At 46.1% G+C, this 18,516-nt stretch overlaps 1 protein-coding gene across 3 annotated transcripts in view; it reads left to right on the top strand.

Moving 5' to 3' along the window:
- The first annotated feature begins 95 nt into the window (after positions 1-95).
- Positions 96-18,516, top strand: part of LOC122398052 (AF4/FMR2 family member lilli) — a 145,688-nt gene continuing 127,267 nt past the window's right edge. The window contains exons 1-2 of one of the 3 annotated variants that reach the window (XM_043397665.1): positions 96-759; positions 5,619-6,150. In XM_043397665.1, coding sequence (XP_043253600.1) covers positions 6,089-6,150 — 62 coding nt within the window. In that variant the 5' untranslated portion in view covers positions 96-759; positions 5,619-6,088. Of the gene's footprint in view, positions 760-1,139; positions 1,569-5,618; positions 6,151-18,516 lie in introns of those variants that run through there. The other 2 variants (XM_043397672.1, XM_043397666.1) reach the window with 2 other exon arrangements.

Genomic DNA, 18,516 nt, shown 5'->3' on the forward strand with positions numbered 1-18,516 from the left:
ACGTGTAGTTCGATGTTTCGGTTACATCCTGTACGACGCATAAAAGCAGTCGATAATTAAATTATGCTTGGACAAATGTACGGTGTATCGTGAATAATTGTACAACATTACACCTTATCAATTATTTTTGGTCGAAAGAGCATCGACGTAATAAAAAAAAAAAAGAAGAAAAAATAGTTACCGTCGGTATCGTTTTAAAGACGTGCGAAACACGTGCCGCGTTCGTTTGGTTCATAGGCGCCGCGAGTAGACCGAATGATATTGCATGATTATAGAGGAAGCCGGTTCATGTGCGCACGCGTCTCCTTCGGGTACGGCTAGACGTGTGCGTGAAAGTACCGAATGAGAGTAGGGATTGAAGGCGGGTGAGGGAACATAGGTGGGGGCAGAGGGGTGGAGCAGCCGCCGTCTGATGACACCTGTAGCTCGACCCCCACGATCAGTTCAGCCGCGACCGTCCACGCGCTGTCTTGTTACGACGTTTTTGCACAGCTACCACTTTACATATACATGTACACTGACACATATATACATATACATAGAGTCTCACCTAATAGTCCACACTCGCGCGCGTAATTCACGTGTTAAGTATGTGTACGAACGCCATTAAGCGCACACGTGCAAACGTGCAATTTTTACCCTTTACCACGTGACAAGAACGTCGTGCGCATCTGCCATTATTACGAGCCAACTGTCATTGTGCTCTTTTTCGTTCGAGATAAGAAAGAAGAGGAACGCAAGGAATAATCGTTGATTCTAGTATGTACCATGGATATTGTGTTCTGCCCGACGATCGACATTTTACGAGTATTCTTTCTCCCCATATCGACCAGCCGTCTGTTCACGTACGCCGTTGACAACTGCTGCCAGCTCCCTCTACCCGTTTCAGGCAACACTTTTACGTTTGATTCTAGCGTTGATAGATGCTCGATACGATTGACGCCTATGTAGATCCTAGGAACAAGGTCGTCGATGTAGAGCGTTACTTTCTAGACGATAAAGTACTTCGTGATCGTTTAGATCCCGAGTATTATTTACTCCAAGTATTCGAAACTCGTGATTGGTGTCGCGTTTAGAAGTTTTATCGCCCGTAACCGCTTCCATCTACGTTTTCTCGCAATATCCGAGTAACCGTTGACATTGATAACGTCGATGCCGTTCCGGGCACGGATCGACAATAGTTTTTCTTAGTCGGGATCGAAGACGAACGTTCACAAATTACGTCCGTTTTCTTGGTAGTGTTTCTTGGCACGATCTTGCGAACGACCTTATTCCTAGGGAATGATCGGTGGTATTGCGACTGAGCGCAAGAAAACAGAACGTGGCCTGTATGTCCGGCAATGCGAAACGAAGGTGGCGGAGGGGCATGTTTCTCGCGCGTGTATTCACAACGAATGTCGCACGGCACACGGAAGCAAAAGATTCCAGAAATTGTGCTTGGCAGTCTCGACTGTCTCGCGCACGGAACAGTGAGGTATACATATAGCAACGACGCAATGACGTATCTTTTCGCGTAAACTAACGTCGACGTTCGATTCGGGAAATCGAGGAATTAACACGAAACTTCTGTAAGTAACGAAAGTCAGCAAAAGCTGCGTATTATTTACGTATATTTCGTTGTTGTTCGGAATTGTCCTTGGTACATATTATTTTTATAATCTTCATTTTCTGTTAATTCAATGTCGATTTCTATCTTGTCGTCAACTCTCTTATATATTTTTTAGCTTCGAATATCAACAATGCTTTATGACGTTCTCCGACACATCCATAACGAAGTTTCAAAATAATACATGGGAGATTAAGGCAACGGTTTCGTGAGATATCGTGAATACATCTTTTTGCGTCAGATGCCCTGAACGTCAACCGAGCCGATCGTCTCTTATACGTGCATCGAGTTTGAAAAATAGCTCGTGTCGTTCGGGGCGCTATCTCTTCATTCCTCTTTCTATCTTGGTCTCTCTCTGCTGCTCGGTAAATAAGACGCGTGCTGTATCTACGCGTATCAAGTGTACATGTGTAGGGTAAATAAGCGAAATCGTGTTGCACGTACAATAGCTCGGTAAGTGTTGGTATCCACACATCTTAGACGTGGATCCGACAAATATAGATACTCGCGATGGCAGTGTACGAGCACTCACACCAGGTAAAATAGCGTAGAATAGGAGGTGAAGGGGAAACGGGACAGAGAGATGGTAGAGGAAATAGCGTGTACAAATTCCATTTGTGTTGAACAGAATCATTGCGTTTCAAGTCGAAATATAATCAAAACGCGGCTTCTTTTTTTTGTTTATCGGTTTTAATTTTATTGGGCGTCGTACGGTAATTACATAATTTTTATCCAAAGAACCGGGCGAATTTGTTTTCTTGCTGTTTAAAAAAGAAAATAAAACGGAAACAGTAGTGTCTCTCGTTCTCGACAAACTCAAACGCGTTGTATATGCATGTAAATGAATAATAAGGAGCCGAGAGGCTGACAAACGACGCATCATGTATACGGTTACACGATCGAGCGAATGATGGCATGTTCCTCGGTGTGAGTGCAATCGTGTTTGCATCGTTTAGACCGAGTGGGGATGGGTAACTAGAGTTAGGAGGATCAGCGGCAGGTCCGGTGGGGCAAACAGTGTGGACAGGTTGCGTTCGTGCTAAGCCGAGTCTCGTCGCCTCTCGCATTCCAAGACGCGGATTCCGGAGCGATTTTCTTTCAAGAAAGTGGGAGGGGAGAGACAGAAGAGAAGTGGAACGCTTACGGTACCGATTTTCCAGTAAGCATTCGAGTCTAGACGTTCCTTTTTTCGTGGTAGGCCGGACAGTCCGGCGAGGGCGCTTTTTCTACTTTGAACAGCGCTCTGCACAAACACACAAACTGTAAGGGTAGAACGATCGTTGCACCTACAGCTGCTTATCGAATGGATCACGATCCCACTTAGTGTACGTCCTTGAATCACGTAACGCTTTTACTCCTCGACTTTTCGCCTCGTTACCCATCCCTCGAAAGCATCTTTTTCTTCGTAGACGGAAAATGCATGGAGCATTGCTTCTCAAAACAATATACATGTATGTATAGTATAGTTTTGGGATAGGATTCATTTTTGAACGTTGCTAGATCGAACAATAATTCGTGTTAATTCTTCGATAAAATGTTATACAGGTCGCGTAGACTTTTATTCAATGGTGGACGAATTTTACAAAATTTGGACAAATTATGCCGATGAATCGTTCGAAAATGTTAGCGACTCGATGAGTAGGTCATTTGCCCTTGTTATGCCGGATACTTTCGACTTGGATTGCCAGCGAGAACGGTACATCGGTTCGTAAAAGGATTGCGGGCTGTTCGCGTGTTTCTACCGACCTGAGTACGCTATTATTACGATTTAACGTACGACGTGTATTGGATACTTACTTTGCCAGATACCCGGACTTTTCGTGAAATTTCAGAGGTCATAAACGTGTTACGTACGAGTTAGAATCGATGTTTCACTTTGGTACATTTGTTTTCTTAAAAAATTAATTCGCCTCCCGTGGTAACGTTGGGTTAAAATTAACGAAAGGGTGCAAAAGGGAACGATTAACGAATTAAAGAAAATCTGCTGCCACGGCGATGGTTTTAATGTACATTTGATTCGAGTCGCAGAAGATACAGTGAAAGTGCATAACAGAGATAGAACCTGTGGGAGAAAGGAATAATTATAGCTTATGACACACTGTTGCAACGGACAATTTCTTGCGTACCCAGTAATACATTTCATGCACATTCGTATTTTTTCTTTCGCTTCTTTCTGTTCTCGTCGACGATTAAGAATTTTGGAAGCCAACGTTGAATTGATATTTCCTTGCATTTTCATTTTTTTTATCAGAGGAGATAGAGAAAATGTTTATTCAACTTTTTAATGCAAAATTTAATTTCCTCTAAGATTTATTTAAAGCATTGTTCAAAATTTGTACAAACAGCGAATGTGTATCGTAAAAATAAAAAAAGTACAAGAGGTAGCCATCATTATCCATGGATCGATTTTGCTAAAAATTTAATCAGACCTTGAGATCATAATATAGAACCTAAATATAAAGTTTCATTGGAATCCATTTAGCCGTTCAGATACAATCGTGTTAACAAACATACACCCCAACCTAAATACGTGGATATGCATATTAAACAGAAATTTTTTTAATAGTCAAGACGCGACCAAGAGATCTCGAAACGTGATTTTCCGTAGAAAAAATTTCTTTCGATATATTTTCGTTATAGGTCGATAACAGATTCGAGAATGTTTTCGAGAGTCTATGTTTGTTGTGAGAAATTTCTTCCTCCTCGACGCGGCGTATAACAATCGACCATTACGCTCACGTTATCGTACCGCGAGGGTCACGCCTGATAGAGAAACAATTTTTCATGCACATTGACCTAAAAGTGAGAAACGTTTCGTGCAAACGAGTTCATGGTTGCCAAAAAGACGCATCACGCGTCACGAATTTGCATTGACAGGTCAATAGTCGCGCCATCTTGGAGTCGCACGACCAATCGTAAGATCGGACAAGTAACACGTGGTCCTCGAAGTACGCGCAGAGTGTAGTTTACGAACGGTAAACCGAACGCGAGGGACGCGCCGCGCCGCGCCGTTGGCCTCCGTCGTTCCTGCGGTCTCTCCCGGGTTCCCTTAGTTTATAAATAAACGACGCGCTCGATGGACTCACCTGGCACGTTCCGCTTTCAACCGTGACACTTATCTGAACGTTTTCTACGCCTGGAAGACACGTGTGCGGATCGTTGTTCCCAACCATCCCCGATTCAGGTTCATCGCTTGCAACGATTCCACGTCGTTCGATTACTTTAACCGTGGACGATGCATCGATTTCCGAAATTCGTTGCCTTCGAAGCGTCTCTCGCGAAACGAGGAAATTCACGGGGACGTGCCGCAATGTTTCCTAGACTGCACGCTGCGAAGACTTTCACCCGAGCGGTTAGAACGTATATACCATGATTTTGGCGCCAACCGTACCTCGATGCTTTTAATCGTCCACGCTTCCGTGAAGAACGCCTGTCGAACACGTTAGGTCTTGAGGTTAGGTTTTATTCGTACGATACTCTAGACAAATATTCTTTCATGGTTTAGGATCGTGTTAAAAATTATCGCTGTATACCGACTAATTTGTCACTCGGGAAATAAATATTTAGGACGGTCAGTTTCGTTTACCGGTAAATGCCGCCAGATGGCAATCGACATAGCAGTATTCTGCAGATATTAATTGGTAGTTATTGTTTCCACCTATAGGAGTCATTAGGTTAGATTTTGAGATCGTAGAGTTCGATCAGAGCTAATTGATCAATTTATAGGTTATACGTAGGATTTACGGAGAAAAATGTGACCAACGAAATTCCAACTTACAAGACAGATATCGCGCAAAGATTCGTGGCTAATTTTTCGAGGGAATCGCGCGTGGAAGAACTTTGGCAATGCCAAGCAACGTTTCGAGAAGACGGGGTGGGGGGTGTTGTTTGGTAGTCAACCATGTTCGGGGCGAGTGTTCGCACGTGTCGAGGGAGCTCGCCGGCAGGAGATCGAGGGGAGAAACAACGCGCTTGGAAATGGTGTTCGTTAAACGAAAATTTCTGCCTTTAGGTGGCCACCGAGCGCGAAGAGAGGATCGTCGGCGTCGTTTTACGATCAGTTTCGAGTACCGCTCAACCTACTGGCGTGTCGAAGAAAATGAGAAACCCGTCTAGATAATTGGCGAGAGTTGCTCGGTAAGACGTATTAGCGACTTGTTGATAGTGTTGTTGTTCGGCCGTTATCTCCGCTGATGGTTTTTCGAGAAGATCGTTGAACACGTAACCCGGGCGATACAGAGCGGTCGTCGTGTCGGCGATGTAATGCAGTTCCGTGATATGCGTTCACGCGTGTGGCGAGTATTATTTAACGATCGTCGAATAGTTGTTTTCGTGGAAAACGATGCGTCGTGCGCGTAGCAAAACCGAGTAGCCATATATCGCGGGTACGGTGAATGGAAAGTTAACAGATCACGCGACAGTGATGCAGTGCCGTAGTGTCAGTGCCAAGTGCCACGTGCCCATTGCTTGGATTACTTGAAGATGCCGTCGTCCGGTGGATACTATGACGACAGGAATCCTTTGCTTAAGGGCACCTTATCCAGGTGAGTCCTACACGATTCCCTTTTAATTTTTCACGCAGCATCCGGGATCGTTCGCGACGATGCGCGAGATCGATTTCAGGTTAGGGTCGCGGCGATATCTTTCGATCGAAAGAGTAACGAGCGAACAGCGAAGAACCAGTCGATTCGCGCGTTCTGATAGGCCGGAGGAAAGTGTGACACACGAGAGATTCATTTTACCCGATTACCCGAGCCAGAGTGGCTCGATCTCCTTGGTGCCTAACCGGTCTGTCGGTTCGCTTCTGTTTTTAAATCCGTCGACCTCCGGCTCTCGACCGAGTCCGTTGCTTGCATCGAGTCGAACAGTTCGTCCATTATCGTGGTAAACGTAACGATTCATTTTCCATCGATTCGCGAACGTACCACGTATTAATTCGCAGTTCGGTAAACAACCTCCTAGGAAAAATAACAGGCGCGTTCGATCGTGTGTCTCGGTTTCTGCAAATATTTCGCGAGACGTTCTTGACTCATAGCAAACACAGGCTGCGTAGTAAGGGCAGTGTGTCGATCGAAGGTCTCGCTTGCACACGCACTGTCACCGATTTTTCTTGCACCTGTAGTCGACGAAGCGTTCGGAGGGTCACGGTATTTGTTTGCATTTAGTTTCCAAAGTACGATAAGCTCAAACGTAGCCGCTCGAGAACAGTAGAGAACATTTAACGCAGTTAGCACGGTAAAACCGTTATACTTTGTACGCAACAGAGGTGATCGGTTTAAAATTTTCGCTAGTACGATTTCAAGCTAGGGTGAAAACATCGAACACGCGTTGAAAAACCATCCAAGTCGTCTCGTCGCGTGGATAAGCAACTACAACGAAGACCACAAAGATCGTGTCGCGAAGCATCGGGTTTACGCACGCACATTTCGCGCGGTTAACGATGCAAGATACGCGGAGCGCTCGCGTGGAACAATGCCTACTATTATTGTACATAATTCCATTTACATCTGCCCTCCGATCGCGATGGTTCGCGAATCCTGACTGTTAACCCTCGGAAGGCGGATAGTTTTCGATGAACTCAGGGTCATTTTTACCCAAAAAAATTGGCGCGTCGGTGAACGTGTCGATCCACTTTTATCAGGCGTTTCTTTTTCACCGGGTAACGATTTACCAGGAATCTGGTTGACATAATAGAATTGGTCGTGTACCGTTAGGACGGGTCATTCCACGCGAAGTCGAACGCTTTTTGGCGCAACGTCTCGGATTTTAATGAAATTTGAATATATTACACGCCTCGGCGATATTTAACATCGAGTGCCAAAGGTATTTTCCTACGGAGCCTAAAATACTCGCGATCGTGACCGCGCCCGAGGCACGATATAAACAAGACTATCGTGTCATCTATCGTACACATGCATGTCAAGTCGAATAGTTTCCTGGAAAAAGGGCGTACGGTGTATTTATGGCGAAGATGGATCACGTTTCGAGTGTTGGACTACATTGAGAAATTCCCTGATCCGATACAGCGAAGTTATGTTACGAATAGACTGCGGATGTTTATATGGGAAATTTTAATCCTCAAAAAACTACAGAATGCATTTAATATGCAAAAATATAAGAAATACTTACAGTAAGATACGAATTATTATATTCAGTTAAGGGGCCATTCTACCTTATAGGCATGAAAAATACGTGTTTCTTTGTGATTTTTTTTTGCGGGTTATTAAAGAGCGATTAATTCTGGATTTTGTAGATACATTTATTATATATTTAGCTATATTTACGAATTTTTGCAACGCATAATATCTATTGATTACGCTGTTTTTGTTGATCATCAAACAACAGTTTTTACAAACGGCACCCGACTGCGTACGTGATATCTTGCGAACAAGTTATTCGAAATCCTAAAATCAACGATATTCTTAATATAGATGAGCGTGGTTATAGCATGAACCAGGATCTTTTCAAAAAAACAAAAAATGGCAAAATGGCAGCTATTTTACGAAAAAATACTGAATATTTTCATATATTTGGTTGCTTTTTTGTTAATAAAAGAAAAAGTATTGCATATATCGCAATTATCCTAGTTCATGCTATAGGGAGACCAGTTCTGAAGATACTGTATAAATTTGATGTTGATATCTTGAATAGTTTTTTAGTTATCACGCACGCAGTGCCGAAAAATGTAGTTTCGAGAAAAACAGCTTTAAAGTTTTACGTCCAGTTGTTATACCTGCGCGCGGTACATTTCAACAGGCTATAACTTAGTTAGTTTTCCGAATTTCAATTTAATATTTGGTAGACATATTTTCGAGACTACATACTAAAGGAAAATGCAAAAAAAAAATATCGATTTTTTTAATCCCACAAGGTAGAAAGGCCCCTTAATTCCGTTTCATTAATTCTATTAATAAAAATGTGAATTTGCATAAAGATCCGCAGTTTAGTTATGAATTTTGTTCCGATCGAGACTCGCGTGATATAGAAGGAACAAGGTAGGGGCCACGAACGTGCGTGACAACGACACACGCCGTTTTTTCGTCTTTGTTTTGTTTATGGAACCTCTGGCGTAATCAGTTGTAAATGAAGTTATTCCGGATCTGACCCAGACCTAACCCAATTTACTAATATCGCGCCGCGCGTGAGTCCCAAGCGGCGCGATGGAAGTAGTCATCATTTATGTATGAAATTTCGCGGGTCGAGTCCGGCAATGTCGTTAATGGACGAAGCACAGTTCACCGAGTCGCGTTACGAGCGAGCGACCGAGAGCTGCCCGGGCACAGAGAATATCGTAATTGGTCGACGCGTACCCGACCAAACGAACGATGGACGCGTAAACCGCGAGGACAATGGACGAGAAACGCTGTAAAGGGATATCGCGGAATTTAAAGCGCGCGCGTGCATCCACGGTTAGATGGAAGCGTGACGAGTGCATCGGCTGACAGTGACCTAAAAACTGATAGGTATCGTTAGGAACCACTGTTTCCGCATCGCCAGCCAATAAGGCCGATTTAACCGAGGCAAAACCCCAGACGGAACAGAGATGCTGACGCACGATCGTGCACAGGCGCTGTAAACTGGCCGAACTTGGCAAGGCTTTCGTAACATTCAGCCATACAACGCAAAGATTAATTTTTGTTCGCTTTGATCGCTTACTCGTGGCCGTATTTCCCGACGACCGTATTTCTTTCTCGCCTCGAAACGACCTGGTAGATCGTGGCTTCCAATCGCCTTGCGTTTTTGGCTCGATACGCGAGCGTGAATTTTTTTCGCGGTTCGTGTATCGGCGGGGCGATACGGGAAGCAAAATCGAATAAATTAAGAAGAAAAACGTCGAGATTAAGGTCACCGTCCCTGATCTCGCATGCAGCGGCGAAATTCGGACGGAATACTGGGAATCAACCGAGGGGAATAGAGTTTTGATCGAAATGAGAGTTTCGTAATTGGAAGTGTGTGAATGTGGGACAGGGTCGCCCGTACGAAGAATAACGCGTCTGTGTGTCCTACGTGAAACGCGACAACAATTCCTCTTTTATGCGGAACAATTTTTCAGATACACGAAATTTCGTTGCGCGAGCAGATTGTGCAACGTGCTCGTGTATTTCGTCGATAAATTCGCGACGAACCGATCGCCCGCCTAGCCAGTATAGTTTGCATTTTAAAACATCAGCGTTTTAGAGGGGAAGTCAAGGTAGGAAAATATCAGAATTATTTGGTGCAAATCGACGTTCCGTTTCTTCCATTTTATGGGAATCCATTGACTTTCTCTCGAGGTCGCCGCGTACTTTCAAAGCCTCCGTCGATAATACCATCGCGTCTCGCTAATCCACTTACGGAATCCACGTTCAATTTCACGTGTACGAAACGAACAATTTGTACAGAGCATAGGTAGCTAGGACTCGGAAACGAACCGGAATAGGGCTTTGTTTACTCTCGCAATTTGCACTGTTACGGTGGTTTTCGTTTACGCAAAAAAAAAAACTCGACTCGATGAGCAATTTCACGGGACTGAAATCACCGAGAAGCAAATCGTGACGCGAAGAGAAAGCGTTTGGTCTAAGCATCGGCAACAATGCTCAATGACAGTAATCGTTCTGCGACGATCCGCGGAACGTCCTCGGGTTTCTGATATTTTTCCGAGAAATGCTGCTTTCGCGACGGTGAAAAATTCCCGGCTCGTTTCTCTATCTACCGGCGATTACTCGGTTTATCATGTGTATTTTTAACGAGCACGATGACGCAACATTTTCCTCGCTAAAAGGTGTCCTCCGTTACCTCGTTACACCGTGTCGATCTCGTTAGAAAAGTTCTTCCGCGCCTTCCTCACGGCTCAGCCTCGAATCCACTTAAAGAGGTTTAATCGCGTCCCCGGCAAAAATAATCAATCTTTTTTTTCTTCTCCCCGTCTTCTCCAAGTTTTCGGGTTCAGCGGTGTTTAGAAAATAGCCAAGATTCAAAGAGTAATTGAAACTTTAATTGGTAGACTGTTCGGGATTAAGCACGACAAAATTTGTCGATGTTTCGAGTGTGCAAAGCTTGGAAAAAACTCGTCCGATGTCTTCGTAAGTATATTATTTAGCATACAAATTCTTAAACCAGAGGCCTCGAAATTATTTTTGTATAGCCACGATAAAAAGCAACTTCTGTGCCCGAGATTAAAACAATACTCGCGCAAGAAACTCTTACGGTTGTTAGGCTTCGATGATTAATTTAAAATTTTAAACGATGCAACCGTTACGTTCTTTCTTGCAAAGGAATTTCGAGTGATACCTCGTTTCGTATCCAGTACCGTGTATGCAGGATGATCCTGGAAACGGGACAAAGCGTGGATGTAAAAAAATTCATAGCATTTATTACATACATCTGTTCTCTTCAAAGGTTAACTAAAATCATCCAGGTCCAAATTATCGAATCACGCTCACGGTTATTTAACAAACGATATCGTCGAGTATTTGTAACGCCGTCGTAAAAATATGGTTCATGCAGTAAGAGCACCGTGAACTTAGAAAGTTTGGGAATCGCTGTTGTGCAGCGAATTCCTTGGGTCGCAAGTAGTACAGTGAAACTTTGTAGCACTCGTCGCGGTGTTTGGAAACGCTCGGCGGATCGTGCGCGTCCGAACGGTCGTTAATATTTTTGGGAAATTTATAAAACGCGTTTAGTTCGGTCCGGTCGCCGCGACTCCCCCCCGGTAATGGTCCCCGGTGGAATTAAACCCGGCGTCGAGTAAACGTATTCTCTTTCCAGCGCAACTAACGAGCATTCGCGGCTGCGTTTGTTTCGACAATTTGGCGCGCGCGTGGGACGCGTGTCAGGTAGAGTCGCGTGCGTGCAAAAGAGAAGGGCAATCTGGTCCCGAAACTAGAGAGAGAGAGAGAGAGAGAGAGAAAGATGGTGGAACGAGATGGTCGGATGGCACCGCCCTTCTGTTCTCATTATCGCGCAGCCACGAAGCTCGAAAAGGACGCGGCCTTTGCGCCACTCGTTCGCCGACGTTCAATTCTCCCGTCTCGTGTCTCGAGCCGCCACCGAGCGATCTGGTTCGCTCCGGATCGATGAGAATAAATCGATTCACCGTAAGCGAATTAATCGTCGCGACGTGTTCAATCGCGCATCTCCCGGCCGACGAGCTGACACTGTTTCCAGCGATGCGAAAATTCTTGCGATAACCGTCGCCAGTCTCTGCTCTCGTATCGAACCGTAGGACGACCGTGGAATACAAGCGAGATAATGAGAAACCACGAGTGTGAGAGAGAGAGAGAGAGAGAGTGACGGGGGTGGAAAGGAGGGCGCGCGGAGATAGGGTGAAAAGGTCGAGTCGCGAGAGAGGAGGGAGAAGATAGCGGTTGCCCTTTTATTTTGATTATCGTGCAGCCAGAGGGCGTCGGAAAGGCAAACCCCGCGGCCCTCCTGGGCTTTCGTCTCCTCGAATGCCAACGGATCGAAGTAATTGCGTTAATAGGTATAATTAATTAGCGGCTTGATAACTCTATACTTTAATCCGAGGGGAAGAGCGATCGTGCGAGCACACGCGGCCGATCCGCGGCCGTTGGATTTTAGACGCGAAAACGAGAGAAAGGGATATCGTTCTTCTTTGAACCTTCCAACGGGAAACTGTAATAAAATAATAATTTTCGGTGGAAATGAAATCCGGTAATTGGGTCTAAACGTTTTAAGAACTTTCGGTTAAATAATCCCTCTTGAAAATAATTGTTCAAAAGCAGTCTTGTTTTACGGCCCGTCAACCTGACGTAACTTCTTAACGGGGAGTTATGATACTATTGTGTCGCGTGAAAGCGGCTGTCAAACGAATTTAACGGCGTATGGCGCCATAATAATTCAAGGTCGCGCAGTGTTCGACATGTCATACGCAACGAAGATGTTATTAGTGTAAGCATTGTCCCCGGTATATTGCCAATCGTTTCAAGGTTTCACCGTTTCTTACCAAAGCAAATACTTTGTACCATGGTGCGTAGATGTTGCTCGGAACGAGAATCATATTACTGTCCATACGTCACCAAGAACGCTCGCTCGTCTGGCTCGAAAAATACCAATTAACACGTCGAATGCCGAGCGAGTTTTTCGTTCCTTTCCATTCATGCCACACGCCACGTGCCACGAAATGTTTTAGGGCTATCCTCGATACGTGCTCGAGTCCTCGTTTATCACTTCGCTAAAACGTTTCAGCAAAGTCCACCAAGAAAGTGCAAATATATTATTTGTTAAGTGTAACCCAAATTATAGCATCTTGGAACGAACACGTGCAACAAAAGTCGTACGTTTTTTAATCGAAGATGTAAATCCTTCCATCGTGTCACAGTTTGCGCCTTCCATTGTGTCGCGAAGTTATCCCCCCTAGTTCCTGGAACTGACCGTCTGGAGCCCCGTGCGTTATTATCTCGAACACGTGACCGTGGTTGTTTCAGATTATTAATGCGTTACCGACGATCTAACTGTGACGATTAGCTGTATCCAACTCGTTTTCGCTGTTTCTCCGTCGCTCTTGCCATTCGCAATCTTGTTCCTAATGTATACAAACGCGATCCAGTCTCGCGTCGAGGGGAAACGACGAGCGATTGAATTTCTCCGCAGAGTCCTTTCATTGTGTCACTGCCCGGTCCCGAGCCAGCGACGCGAAAACAAACGTTACTTGTTCCGCGTATCGTCGATAATGTGTAAAGACAGCATCAATTTATTAGACCGTGCGAAACGCGGGGGATGATAGATTTTAATTAAATCGCGAATCTTGTTTCCATTATTTTATTCCGTTTGCCGACGTATATCGATGTTTCTATCGATTTTAGTTCGCGATAGTTTTGAAATTTGAATTCGTTGCGTTAGAGTGCCCTCGTGAACGATGGCGCAGAGTTCTACGGGAGGGTTTGAAAACTCGTCGGGTCGAAATTGGTCGATGATCAATGCGTTTCGCGTTGTACGCGTGTCTCGTTTAAACGTTGGCGGGCGCGACGTTGGCAAAGTAGCTGCACGAAGGAGCGTGTCGAGAGAGCCATGAAACGAGAGGCGGAAAGGCGACCAGTGGCGCCGTATTTCTTTTCTCATTATCTTAACCACAGGGTTCCAATGGTATGCAGCGTTCTTGGTACAGTAACCTGTTTTTTCTTCTCGCTTTATCTCTCGATTAATGAATTCCCCTTAACGAACGGAAAAACGTGACGATACCGGGCCGCTTCTCGAGATCCAAGATCCAAGAGTCGCGAGCGTCGTGCTGCTTCGCGCGTTTCCAATCTCATAGCTTCAAGGATTATTCGACGAGCTCGCACGCTCTCCGAGCCCCGGCACACAACACACCGACTATTTTATTAAAGCTAAAAAGCGCCACCGGTCAAATGACGCGACAAGCATAATCTTATCTTGGAAGTGACTCCGCTGTCAAGGCGAAATGTTAGCCCGTCGAACGCATAACAATTATCTAGCGGCGACCGTCGTTCCGAATCTGGCTCGAAACTGATCCGAAACGCTCGAGTCCGTGCTTCGAACATTATTTCAAACAGTCTCGATAGATCTCGAACATTATAGAATAGAGAGTTACGACATAAAATCATTTTGTCACGGTTCGTTTTATAAAATTATTTTCCCCCCCCGCGATCCAATCAGCCAGAACAATCACAACACTAGAACAATATAATCCATGGCAAATATCACACGAGGCTTAAAATTTACTCGCGGTAGTCGCAGGTGTAGCTTCCGGAGACATAACCAGCATATTCGCGGTGCATCCACATTTCACACATGAAGCATTGCACCCACTCTTCTCCCCCTTTGTCTTCGCTGTAATTCACATTGCAGTAAAGCGTACACGCTTCGGAATGTTTCGAATTACATTCGTCTTTGGTATCTCGAATTAACAACCGTCGGACCTAAAATTTCGCGTTAGAGTAAAACAATGGACGCGGTTCGCGGTTCCCTGTTGAACGACGAAATCGTTATTGCGCGTTTACGCGAATCAACGATGATCGAGAGAAGCCAAGCGTTTGCCCGGCCACTGTTGATAATTTCGTCGAAGAGAAAGGCCTTGGAGGCGCTTTCGCCAGCTGTTTAGAGTCGAAGTTGGCTTCGCTGTAATGGGCCGAGGAATGTAGAGAAGAATGTACCGATACTCTCTTTAAAAATAGAGAGGCTTCTCTGGATCGGACCGGTTTTAATCCCTCGACTTTGGACGCGTCGATAACGGTTGATAATACAAATACGATAATTCTATTGACGATAATCAACGGTGAACCTACAACAATGGGACGTTTAATTTTCTCTACTTTCTACGATTCGCCGAATCTAGAATATAATTAATAGGTCCTTGCAACGCTGGTTGGTTTTGCACGATCGATGGAAACGGTTACGCGCGTAATTCGAACGAGCAGATAATAAGAAAGCTCGCAAACATCTGACCCGTGAATTATGGCCGGTCAATTTATCCGGGGCGCTTTGTTTGAGCGAACGGGGTTTCTCGCGCGTGAAACTTGCGCGAATTCGAGGGGGAAAAAGTCGGCAGTTTCGCGGTAGAAAGATTCGCTGTACGGTTATTTTGATCTCCGCGGGTGCAGCGAACGCCAGCTTTGTTCCATCGTGGTCCATTTAATTGTTAACGCGGTTTCGAACGGTTACAGAGATTTATCGGATCCCAGAGATCGGCCTAACCTGCTCTCCGACTACCGATCCGGCGACAAAGTCGCTCGAGACCAGAGCTAACCGGAATACTCAAAACACTCGGAGTCCCGCCATAGGTCTCGTTTTATCGTCGCGCGGTCGTTCGACCGACGATTCGAGTAACTCGGGTAAAAATCGAAGCACGCGGACCGGTTTCGTTCGCGCCTAGGAACGGCCGTATCTGTTTCTGCAGAATTTCAGATTGTTTCGACGAGCAGGAATTGCTCGTTGCGCCAACGCCCACGTAACTGTGTCGTTCTGTCCGCGAATCGTCCCCACCGGGTCCGTTCTTGTCGCTTTCCTTGGCGCGTACGATGCCTTCCTTAGCGCTCGCGAGTCGTTCGATTATTCGTCTCTCCAAGCGATCGAGAGCGACGCTCGAGTGGTCGAGTTGTTCATCGATATTTATCGCGTAGCCTTTCGCTGCTACGACCCTCCGGAAACCATCTCTATCACGGTTGTTTGCTAATCAGGAACCAAAAGTTTCGACCTCGAAGCAGATCTATTGGCCGTTGGACTATTCGTATGTTCCGAAGCGACGCGAGACGCTCTCCTCGTCGCGTTCTCGATTCTTGTACGGCTCGTGTGTTTATTCGCGTTCCATCTAGCGGGCCTCCGGCAAGACACGGACGTCGCGATGGCGACTCGAAAAATTGTTTGCACCTTCCCGTCCTCCGATCGGTCAGCATTGGGCGCACCGCTCGGCCGATCTACTGCGCAGAGAAAGCGTCGTTCGCGCGCTCGCTGGTTTGTCGGACATTCTAACCGCCGCGCCGCGCCGGTTAGGTTTGAAGCACGAGAAGCTGTCGTGGCCGTGCACTCTAACACTTTCACCGGCGGATTTCTAACGCGACGCTCGATCTTTCGCCGCGTACACACCGCGAGGCACTCGTCCCTCGTGGAAAAACGAGGAAAACGTAAAAAGATCGCGTAAAAAATCGATAAACATCGGCACGTTTCGAGTCGGTGCAAACGAGACCGCGATAGCATTCTCGTTTTAACCGGTTTCAACGGGCACCGGAATATCCGATTAATCGGTTGGTAACCGATTGTTCGATTAGTATTCGAGTGCACGGGTCGTACGGCTGCGCTTAACCGTATATGCGCTTCGTAAGCGCTAACTCGATAACGCTGATTAACCCGGTGCAGTCGTTCGTATCTATCGCTGGATGTACCTTATTATTTATTTATCTGCTTCGATCAACGACTTGGTTCGACGTATAGAACCAAGGCGAACCGCACCGGAGCATATTCGTTTCGAAATTTTCTTGCGGAATCGTGCAACATATGGTACGATGCCACTCGACTTTTTGTTTGGTTTTTGCTCATCGCCGCGCGGGCTCGAACAGTCGGGTTATTTTGGAAAAAGTCGTGTCGCAGTGTAGGCATGCATTTACTTTTTCGAGCGTAGCAGTTCTTTCGTATATCGACGAAAATAACGGAGGTATTTCAGACTCCAGTGTTAGGTGACTCATCCCGTATAAAGCAACGAATTTAGAAACACCGTGGCGCCCGAATATGAAAGCGAACGATCGCACTCTTTTACGGACGGCGAACGGGTAGATGGTAGATGATCGAACAATGGCGCGATGCTTTTGACGGATTATTATTTTTTGCGTGTATCCGTAGCGAAATTTCCTGTGGCGTTTCGGTGAACATCGAGAGCCAAGAAGCCAGTTGGCTCGGTTTCGTTCGCGGTGAAAGTTTGAGTGTCGAGGTGCATGGCCTCGTTCCCCGGTCTGTTATCGACGCGATGTGAACGCCCCCTAATATAAGACAGTAGCATCGCGGTTCGTGTCTGGGTGGTACGGCAAAGAAGACGAAGAAGCCTACGCGGGAAGGGGTAAATGTTGACTAGCCTTGCCGCGATAGGCACGCGTACGCCATTCAGCGGGGAATTTTTACTCCGCTCTCGAGTCCACGATTGTTTTTTGCGCTTCCGGCCCGACCCGGTCGGATTCCGGTCTCCCCGAGATTCCGTATTTTCTCGCGAAGGAAAAATATCGGAGAAGCGACGCGCGAACGTTCGAAATTCGTCCGTACCGCGGCGGGGAGGGGAATTACGTCCGCCAACAAACGCGGCGCAGCCGACTGTTTGAGCGGAATGAGCGGAATGAGCGAGAGGAACGACGGAAAAGGACGAAACGATACGTCGAGGACAAAGCGGGAAGAGAGAAAGTCGATTCCTCCACTTAGCATTCCCTTTCGCGAGACGAACACCGCCCGGTGGTCCAATAAATTCTTAAGGAAATTTTGAAAAATAGACGACGAGCTCTCTGAATGAACTGTCAACGAGGGAGGGGGAGGGGGGCAGTTATTCAGGAGGCGAGCACCTCGTCGCGTTAGATCTCATCAGTCTGTTTGTTCTGGCGTGAGAAAATCTTCGCCTGTATCCCGTGGCGTCTCCTCCTCTCAAAGTGGAAATATCAGCGATCGTCGTGCAAGATTGATTCACCTGCGGCCCGTCTGAAAAGACGTTTGAAAAGGTTATCTACGGATTGACGAGCCTTCCACGGATCTATTCAGAATTTTTCTGCTGTATTCGCAATCCGATGTACGACGACTCCGCTGCTTTTAGAGAATTCCGGGACGGCGCGAACCGAGTCGAGCGAGCGAAACTGCGACGGCATTTTTCGAATACTTCTCTCTGCAGGAGCGCGACCGTTTCCCACTCGTCCTTCCTTCCTGTTTCTCTTTACTCAATTTTCGACTCCTTTCCCCTTACGAAACTTTCTTGTACTTGTACGGGAAAACGGTACAGGGCAACCGGGAGCCTTACGTAAATAGTGGATGTTACATCAATATTTATTTATTCCGAAATTCTTAGTAAGAAGATATTCTATTTTCCTGTAAGTCCAGCACACCTTTTGAACCTTGATATCCTATCAGGAATCGCTTAAATCGCAGAGAACAGTCGCTTTTAGCGTAGTGGCGATCGCACGGAAACCGTAAAAAATCAGATTCAAGGCCTCTCGACGGGAACGGAAGACCCGTTATTGCCTCGCATTTTTCTCGCGCGCGCTTCCTGATATCGATCGGTCGAAACGTCCGGATTTTTGGCGACAGAAGTTGGAACAACTTTTCCCTTTGGCGTTGTACCTCCCCCGATTCGCGACCAGTTATCACGCGTCGTTCTTAAGTTTATAGTCGCGTTAACGAGTCGGTTCGATAGCATCCCCCTAAAAACGATCGCGCTACCCTCGTGTCTCGCGTGCCTCGGCTCGATCGAAAAGCGATTCGATCGAACC

This window comes from Colletes gigas, unplaced genomic scaffold, assembly GCF_013123115.1.
Source record: "Colletes gigas isolate AHSC1104 unplaced genomic scaffold, ASM1312311v1 Colletes_gigas_Sc00010, whole genome shotgun sequence".
NCBI classification, from domain to species: Eukaryota; Metazoa; Arthropoda; class Insecta; order Hymenoptera; family Colletidae; genus Colletes; species Colletes gigas.